Here is a 10,536-nt window from a genome sequence, read left to right as displayed (position 1 = left end):
TTTACAAAAGAAATTAAAATAAACAATTAGAATATCAATCTTCTACACAGAGATTTAAGTAAAAAAATATTTTGTTAGGCTAATAAACAAGTAATTTTTTTATTATTGACTTTATTTGAAAGTTATTTAAAAACTATCAGTGTAGTTTCCAGACAGCTCCGGTGAAGCTTCTTTATACGTTCTTAAAATTCTGTAAGTGAAAATTTAAAAAATTCACACGATTCCGAGCGCGCAATTGAAACCACGGCAGGAAAGGTTTTCATTAAAAAATAGTTTGAAAAGAATTGAAAATATATATTACACACATAGATATGTGTGTATATATATATATATATATATATATATATATATATATATATATATATATATATATATATATATATATATATATATATATATATATATATATATATATATATATATATATATATATATATATATATATATATATATATATATATATATATATATGTATATATATAATATATATATATACATACTTATATATATATGTATATATATATGTAAATATATATATATATATATATATATACACATATATATATACGTATTTATATATATGTAAATATATATATATATATATATATATATATATATATATATATATATATATATATATATATATATATATATACATACTTATATATGTATGTATGTATATATATATGTAAATATATATATATATATATACACATATATATATACGTATTTATATAGATGTAAATATATATATATATATATAAATATGTATGTTTATATATATATGTATATATATATATATATATATATATATATATATATATATAACATAAATATTATGTATATATATATATATATATATATATATATATATATATATATATATATATATATATATATGTATATATATATATACATATATATTATTATTATTATTATTATTATTATTATTATTATTATTATTATTATATATAAGGAATGCGTAAAGCAATAAAATAAATAGAGTGTAATTAATTTAGCATGGTAGTATTAGAAAGTTGATAATAATAAAGGCCAACTTCTACAAAGTTAGTATATAAAAAAAATAAAAAAATACAGAAGTAGAAAAATTGTTAAAATGGAAACTACTTTAAAAATTCAACCAGATGTAAGTTTAGTTTTTTTAATTTTGAATGACTGTATTTGTAGTTAATATTATTTTTAGTAAAGTTTATGATAAAATTTTGCCTAATTTATTTGTTGGAAAATTAACTAATTAGTAAGCCCAGTAAAAATTATTGTAAAAAGATTTTTTATACATTTTTTAAAAGTTGATTTTCTTAAATGCAACCATTATATGGATCATTTGCATGTATAATTTTTTCAGTTACTCTTTTTTTGTGCATTTTTTACAAAGATTCTTTATTATAGAGATCCTTCGAAAGGGTCACTCAGTTTTAATTAGTTTGTGACCTTTTTAACAAACTTTTTATAAATTACCTTTTCTTTCACTCTTCCCCATTGTCTTATCACATATCATCTTAACTCTTTATTCAGCCTATTTAAGGCGTATTTTAGTATAAAGGAGCGTAATAGGTTGTTACAAAACATAATATATTAAAATTAATAACAAAAATAATAATTTAATAAGTAAATTATTTCTTATACTGCATTGCAATCTAAAGTGTTATTTGCAAGCTATTGAATATTTTTACTAAAAATATTGTACTATTCATTAAAAAGCTTTTCTCTTAAGAACCAAGTTTCTCTTTATTATGTTAGAGAGTACTGTAACATTATGTAAAAGTGATGGTTATTCTGTAAATAGGGGAACAACTCATTTTAATACTTTATGTGTTGATACCATTTAAGTAAATTTTTATAAATTTATTTAGTATTTGCCACCTTGAAAAGTAATTAATTTTAGCTTTTTTTTATTTGTTTAGTTTGCATCAATTGTTGAAAATAATCTGCTCTCACCCCCTAGATGTGTTTTATCTAATACAAAAACACTAGGTTTAAAATTTTTTTGAATAAAAAAAGAGTCCCAAAAGGACTCCCTGTTAATAACACTGAATCTTTGTTAATAACACTGAATTTATTTTACTAATGAAAAAATTGTTTTTCATTAGTAAAATAATTTTTTTTTTACTTTGTCAAGCAAAATTAACAAAATAAAAAACATTAAGATGCACATGAAAAATCATTATTATAACACAATTAATTATGCACGAGAAAATTCTTTTTTTCTAAAAAAAAATCTTAGTATAATGAAAAATGTTTAAAACATTGAAAACATGATGTTTTAAACATTCAACTAAATTAAATTTGATATATAAAACATTTCTTTGCAGTTTTGGCTTTCAATATTTTTGCTTCACATAGTGAAACCTTTTTATACCGGAATACTGGTTATCATAGCTGACGACTCAAATGATAAATAAATCTGTTTCAGTCGCCCTCAGGGCTACTTGGAAAAACCGGCGGGTACACTGCTAATATCAAATGACTATATATATTAAAATAGGCAGAATATATATTAAAAAGTAAGAATCATGAATATTATTTTAAACTTAATAAATATAAATGTAATAAAGAAAATTAAGTATATTATTTAAATTTGATAAATATAAATATTATTTATCACGCAGAATAAATATTTAAAATAAACAAAATAAAATTCAATATTATGCAATCTGTGCAATAGCACTATCAAGTTTACAAAATGAGCAAAAACCTGTTTAAGAAAATAAATGCTAACTTCTAACAGGAACACTTCTGTTGAAAAACTGTTACTGCAAGAAGTAACAGATGGTTCAATTCTGAAAGAAGATCAACCTTCTTGTGAAGTGAAACTTTCTGAATTGACAGCATTAGAAAATTCATTTTTATTTGATGAATTTACTAATGCTTGCCAAATTTCAGAGTGATTTCTGAGTAAATAAGAACACCAAGTTGAACATTTTGTTTGTTGATGTTGTTGTTCATTGTTGTTGTTGCCATTTTGCAAAAACAACGTGCTTTCGCTTTTTTTTACTGTTGTCTTCACGTGATTTACTATTTAAATATGATTGGTTTTCACTCAATAATCAATTTTTTTTATTTTTTTTGCTGCAGCGAATAGTTTAATCAGCAATAATAGTATCAGCGATAATAGTTGGAAACAACCTTAATAATATGCGATAACTTAATGATTGTAAGCAATTATCCATTAATACAAAATAGTGAATTTTTCTTAATTTAGTTCGTAACTTGTTTACTTATTAAAAAAACTCATTTACTTATTAAAAAAAACATAAATTTAAGTAAATAAAAATAAAAAGGAACTAAAAATAAAATAGAAGTTGTATTGACATTTCTTTTTTAAACCTTTAAAAATAATAATACTTAATGTTTAATAAGTTAAGTATTTAAATTTTTAAACCTTAAAATTAAGTTAGTATTTAATAAGTTATTAACACAAGGCTACTAAAAATTTGCACAAAATTTAAACATTCGAAACTTGCGAACAAATTCGAATATTTCTGCAGTTCAAAGTTAAATTCACTAGACATTCTTATTTCATAATCTGATACTGATTTTGGCAATTAAAATTATATAAATAAAATGGATGGAATTAAAGAAAACTACAAACGAAAGCTTATTGGAAACTTTTATTTAGATAACATAGACAAAGGGAAAATATTTACAGTGCATCAGTTTATGAAAATGAAAGTTGCAAGGCGAATAATTTATAATATTATTAAAAGAGTTGATGACAATATTGATCTTAAAAGAAAGTCAGGAAGTGCCAGAAAACCATACAAAATTGACATAAGAAAAATTGCTTCACTCATTAACAAGGCTGAAAATAAAGTTGGAATCTCCCAAGGAAAACTTGCATTAAAATATGGAATTCATAAAAGTTATGTTTATAAAATTTTTAACATGCATGGACTTGAATATTTTAAAAGAAAGAAAGCACCAGAAAGCTCTAAAGTTCAAATAATTAAATAAAAACAACAACTGTTAAAACTTTCAAAAACTTTTTTTTCCGACCGTCAAATGAGTTTGAAATTATCATGGATGATGAGTCCTATTTTACATTGAGCTGCCAAAACACACCAGGAAATGATGGCTTTTATAGTCAAGATAAAGACAAAACTGAAAATAATATTAAATATAAGTTTAAATCAAAGTTTCAAGCGAAAGGTTTAGTATAGATTGCAATCAGTAGATTTGGTAAATCAAAGCCTTTCTTTGCAATTAAGAATAATGCCATTGATGCCAAAATATATTCCAAAGAATGCATTGAAAAGTAACTTGTTCCCTTAATCAATTTGTATCACAAAAATATAAAATGTATACTTTTGCCTGATGGTGCAAGCTGTCATTATGCAAAGCTAACAAAAAACTTATAAGAAGTTTAATATAATCTGTGTTTCTAAGGATGATAATTCACCAAATGTACCGTAATTAAGGCCCATTGAGACATTTTGGGCTCACCTAAAACAGAGAGATATCAAGTATATAATAATAAAAATATCATATTATTAATATAACAATAAATTTAACTATAATAAACAAAATAATTCTATATATTTTATTTGATTATATATATTTCAGCAAAACTTTAAATTTTTTTCAAAACTTTTAAGTATTTTTAGTATGCAAACGTACATTGCTTTACTTAAATGACACTTTTAAATAAAGCGTTTTAGCATGGTTTCTTTTAAAGTAATAGCAAATCATTCATTTTAAGTAAAATTTTGCTGTCTTTTGTAAATGTATGTAAATGCATGTAAAAACCATGCTAAAATGCGGCCTTGTTCGTCGAGGTTCGTGTTTTGGAGTTATAGAGTTGAGAGGGGGTTATAACCACAAAAAGTAGCCTCCTCAATTGTAGTGGCCTTAAGGAATAATTTAAAAAAAAATTTTTTTTTTCTATTTGGTTATAAGTCAAGCATTTATTCTACTCCACATTTTTCATCTTTTTGTCACTATATTAAACTGTTATCTTTTTTTTTCATCTTTTATACAGGAACATCTCTCTTGAGATAAATGTCTTTTTATTATTGCATGAAATCAATGTAAAAGGTAAAAATAACTAAATCTTGTATGTTGTCTGAGATAATAGGTTTAAATAACAGCCCTCTCCATCTCAGACAAGGTCTAAAAGCACAATGTAAATGTAGTGGAACCTGCTTTATCAGCCAAGCATTAGCCATCGTTGTAAGGTTGCATATCTTTCTTTTTTCTACAAATACTATCATAGTCACTGCTTAAATAACCTGTCATCTCAAATGGGATCAACCAAAACTCATTCCACGTGGCTCGTCATTAAGCAAAATCGCATCCTCTTACTGTATCTGTAAAAAGTCCCATTTATATCTTATGCTATGCAATAGCATAACGTTTAGCACCAGTGAATTTTTTATGTACAGGAGTATAAATCAAATCAAATATATTTTGAAATAAGTTATAACATTTCAAGGAAATTTACAATAGAACAAGTATTAATATAAAGTAAATACTTGAATATACAGTCAATGATGAAAATAGTAGTAATAACTGATAAATAATAATTATAATAATAATAATAATGATAATAACAATAATAATAATAATAATAATAATAATAATAATGGTAAAAAAGTGATAACAATTATAATAAAAGGAATTTCATAAATAAACAGCAGCAACAAAAATTTAGTAAATAATTACAGTAACAACAAAGATTTAGTACGAAGTAGAGAGTAGTTGAATAAAAAGAGATAAATAAATAGATAGATAAATAAAGAATGCCAAAATATTGGTACTAATATTAATAATAGTAGAATGAAAAAATTAATAAAAAGTTTAAAAATGGCATACAGAAAACCAGAGGAATTAGATGTAGGTGGATAAGTAGAGAATTTCAAAATGTTAAAAATATCAAATTAAAAACTGAAGGATTGCAAATTGATATATATAATAGTGAATTTCAATACTAATTTGTAGAAATATTTAATTGTATTTTTTTAACAAATAATTAAAAAAGCTTGATTTTGAATTCAGAGAATGAATTAAGAGATTTCAGATCAGGAGGTAGTTTGTTCCATAAGCTAATACATTGATAACAACATTGAATACAAACAATGCCATTATATTTTATAGTTTTTGAGTATTTATGTTTTATAAGATTCTTGTCTCTTATCTTTGCTTAACATAAATATGTAAGCTTGTTGTAGTGTTAATTGTTTTGCTTTTAACGAATTCAGCATCTACACTTATTATTAAAACCAAAATGAGTTTCTTTTTTCTTCCAGGGATTATCTTTTTCCGGATATTTTTTTCAACTTAAAGATTTTCCAGATATTCAAAACATTTTCCATACACGCAAGTTAAGGTATATACTTTTGTGATAAATTTATTTTTTAAGCTTTTTCACTCATTACGGAAAAATTATGAAAAGTTTGAAAAATGTTGAAAACAACTCAGCTAAATGCGAAATTAAAATGGAAAATAAGGGAAAACATATTCCAGATTTTTTCCCTATAATTTACCCAAACAATTTTCCGGATTTTTAAAATATTACTAGATAATGATGACTTGATGATGATGACTTGATGATGATCTATGGTCTTCTTATTACTTGATGATGATAACTTGATGATGATCTATGGTCTTCAGGCAAATGAGCATAATATATTGCATTTAAAAAGTTAGAAGTATTTGAGTAATTCTTATACTTGGTCTTTATTTAGCTCAGTAGGTGATTTTTTATATGATTTAAATAGTGGTATAATAGTTGATGTTGATGGTTTCAACCAGAGATATTGAAATGATCCAATTGAGAAATATCATTTCTTTGATGTTATCAAATAAATGCATTGATCATTTTTTTATAATTTCATTATTTAAATATAAATTTAAAATAAATTTCAATATTTTATTTCCTGTTTTTATTTGATGTTATAATTATCTCACTAAAATTTGTACAAAAAATTTGACAATTAGTAGAGCTATAAATTTTTTTTTTCTGTGATTATTTTTTATTTCTGAACAAATTCTGTTGTGATGAATTCTTTATTTTTTTTATTGTTTAACCTATTAAATATGGCATAACTTTAATGTAGATTTTAAAGCTGGTGTGACTTTGGCATATATTTTAAAGTCATTTCACCATAGGGATTAAATTAAAAAAATATATTGTCTGTTTATTGTTGTTGTTTTTTAATGCTATTCACCCTCCCAAAGTTGAAAAAGCCACTACAGTCAATGAAGCTAGTTTATTGTGGTTACAACCCTTTCTCAACTCTTTTACTCCAAAACATGAACTTTGACAAACAAGGCTGCTGTGTGTAAACATTTGTAACATTTTATTCAAAATTTGTTTTAAAGTTCAACATCTCCTTCATTTGATAAAGTGAACATTCGCTAGCATAGTTTATACTTATTTTTTCCTCCAGATCTTGTTATTGTAAATGCCATAATCAAAACAAAGAGATTTTTTAACCCATACTATTTTATAGAACAGTTTAATTTCAAATTTCTAAATTTAAAAAAAACTTTAAACAAGCGTGGATGACAATCCTTAATAGTTTTATTAAGTTTTTATTAAATTAACATTGTAAGTATTCTTAAATAAAAAATTGTAATAGAACTAATAACTTAAGTTGAATACAATTTCTAATTTATTTTGAGCTTTGTTTATGGTTAAATATGAGCAAATTATTTACTTAGATATTCAAATTGATAATTTATTTCCATATATTATGTCATATTTATGCCATGTATAGTTAAAAAATGGGTATTGATACAAAAAGTAATGTTATTTGGAAAATTGATTAAAATTTTGACTTATACATTCAAGCAGGGTTTCCACTTCCCTGAAAAAAAAAATTATTAAATCAAAATTTTCTTATAAGTTTTTAAATCATCTTTTAAATATCAAAAGTTTAGCTTGTTTATTGTTTTTGATGTTTTGTTATTTGTTAAAACATAAAAGTTTTGTAAGGAATTAGTTTATAATTTTCCAAATTTTTTATAAAAAATGTTGTTGTTTGAGATCAAATATCTCCCTTTTTCAGTATGACTCTACAGTGCCAATATAGTTATGCTTTTATATGTGTGTGTGTTTATTTATTCTTTTTCCCTCGCACACACATGTAAATAAATAAATGCATATAGATATAAAATGTTTGTGCTGTGGTTTGTTTTTTACCATTTAATTTATTTACAAACAAAATCTCAGGAATAAAGTTCAGAAAGTAGATGAAAACTCTGTGATTTACAAGGAATTTTTGCATTTTTACGTTACAGGAATTTTTATGTTTATTCTTCTGGTTTCATGGTGAATACAAAGGCAGCGAGAAATACTGAGAATTCTCCCGGTCCAACACATCCCGCACGATGGATGGCAAAAACCATTTATGCACTAAAAATCTTTCTTTTTAAAAATCAGTTCAAGTTCACTACTCGTAAATCCAAGAATATCACAGATTTGACTCTGTTCATCAGTCTTATTTATATTAAATAATGGAATGAAGAACAACTTGGAATCCGAGCGCTTCTCAATGACATCAAGTTTTTTTTAAATCTGAAGACCTATTTGAAGAAGACTGTTGCCAGCAAGGCACATCAACCATTTTCAATGTATTTCTGTTTTCGCCTTGAACATCTGGTTGACATGGCCTTTTTAGATGACAGAGTTTCAGCATCAATCAAAGAAGAGATGATACAAAATCTACATCGACCAGCATTGGCAAACAGCCCTTGACATATAAAGTTGATAAGTGAATCTGAACAGTTTATATTGGGTCTAATGACAGAAGAAACAACACATTTCTTTGATGTCCTCATGGAAAAAAAAGTTTTATGAACTGGCTACACACATGGCAGTTGTAAATGATGTAGCTGAAAGGGAAATCAGTCTTATTGAAAATTACAGTTACACACTGACAAGGAACAAGGAAGAGAAGCTTTAATTTAATTTATAATTATAATTTTAACCCCTTAACAGAGAATGACATTTATATCTGTCAAAGGTAAAGTGAAACCTATATGTAAAGGCGGGATACAGCCTTGTTGAGTATACTTTTTTTTGAAGATGGACACCTCAGGTAAAACGAAGTAAATTTTTCAGGTAAGAATTTTTCTGGTTGAAAACAAAAAAAAATTATAAACAGCATTTAAAATAACAGACTCAATTTAATAAGATCAGCTGCGAAAAAAGTGTTCAACTGTTAAGGGATTAAGTTTTAAAAAAAATCGATAATTGACATTCGACAATAACAATTTTATTTGTGATGACCTAAAAATTGTCAAATGAGTTAACCTCTAAATATTATTTGTTTTCATTAAAATTTTGCACAATAGTTATAATCATAACAAAGAATAAAAATAACCTTGTCGAGAACTGAAATCTGTAACTTTGTTTTTGTGGACACACATATATATATATATGTGTGTGTGTGTGTGTGTGTGTGTGTGTGTGTGTGTGTGTGTGTGTGTGTGTGTGTGTGTGTGTGTGTGTGTGTGTGTGTGTGTGTGTGTGTGTGTGTGTGTGTGTGTGTGTGTGTGTGTGTGTGTGTATATATATATATATATATATATATATATATATATATATATGTAATAAATTACTTTTTTTTTTTTATTCATAGTCATCTGAAGCTGATCACTTTAAGAATAAGTTTCCTGGCAAAGGTGCACCAAAACAAACCGATTTTCTTCGTAAGCGATTGCAAGGGAAGAGTGGCGTATGTTTTTATAAAGTCTTTAAACATTTAATTGAATCAATCAACTTTATTTTGTTAAAAATTACAAAACAACAATAGAGTCGTTTTTTGAGTCTATCGTAAACCTAACTAATTTAAAATAATCTAAAATTTAATTTGAAATTAAAATTTAAAATAAAAATAATTTTTATGAAAATTGTGTTTGTAGGGAAAGTACTTTGATTCTGGCGACTATAATGTAGCAAAGAGTACCAAAAAAAAAGATGCAACTATTATTACTGGAAAAGCCATTCCTACACCAGAAGTAATTCCTCATCGTAAACCTTCGAGCTCTCAAAGTAATTTACTTGGTGTACCTGATCACACTTTAGAAGAAAAGAAAGTTGAAGTAGAAAATGAAGAAGCTAAAAATGCAGAATAAACTTTAAGATCTGCAATTTAAGAAAATATCTTATAAAGTAAAGAAAAAATTGTAAATAATTTTTTTCGGTTTGTTTTATTTTTATTTTTATTGGAGTTAAAAAAATACGATAACTTGTAATGGTTACGGTTGTTCGTATAATTTTTGTGTTTTTGCATCATTAACGAAGCTTTATTTCCATTACGAATTTTTATTCGTTGTATTTGATTTTTTTTTTTATAAATATATATATATATATATATATATATATATATATATATATATATATATATATATATATATATATATATATATATATATATATATATATATGTTAGGCATTATTCTAAAAATAGTAATTCCAATTTTTGTTTCGTTTACGTCAAAAACTGAATTTTTTTTTCTTTCTTTCTTTTTTTCTTGTGCTTTTTTAACTATACATAAGTTAATCTGTAT

General features: G+C 24.4%; 1 protein-coding gene across 1 annotated transcript; it reads left to right on the top strand.

Annotated features, from left to right (window-relative positions):
- The first annotated feature begins 991 nt into the window (after positions 1–991).
- Positions 992–10,303, top strand: LOC100198606 (cAMP-regulated phosphoprotein 19). The gene is made up of 3 exons (XM_065816591.1): positions 992–1,147; positions 9,606–9,701; positions 9,889–10,303. The coding sequence occupies exons 1-3, from the start codon at positions 1,118–1,120 to the stop codon at positions 10,099–10,101; spliced, it is 339 nt and encodes a 112-aa protein (XP_065672663.1). The 5' UTR covers positions 992–1,117; the 3' UTR covers positions 10,102–10,303.
- Positions 10,304–10,536: the final 233 nt, after the last annotated feature.

Source organism: Hydra vulgaris, chromosome 13 (genome assembly GCF_038396675.1).
Source record: "Hydra vulgaris chromosome 13, alternate assembly HydraT2T_AEP".
In the NCBI taxonomy this organism is placed as follows: Eukaryota; Metazoa; Cnidaria; class Hydrozoa; order Anthoathecata; family Hydridae; genus Hydra; species Hydra vulgaris.
The sequence above is the reverse complement of the archived record's forward strand: the minus strand, read 5'-3'. Positions and strand labels throughout refer to the sequence as shown.

Bases quoted from the DNA above. Each gene is read 5' to 3' on its own strand.
- LOC100198606 (XM_065816591.1), top strand. From the start codon at position 1,118: ATGGAAACTACTTTAAAAATTCAACCAGAT. The intron at 1,148-9,605 runs GTAAGTTTAGTT...TTTTATTCATAG, and splicing joins CTTTAAAAATTCAACCAGAT to TCATCTGAAGCTGATCACTT. The intron at 9,702-9,888 runs GTATGTTTTTAT...TTGTGTTTGTAG, and splicing joins GATTGCAAGGGAAGAGTGGC to GGAAAGTACTTTGATTCTGG.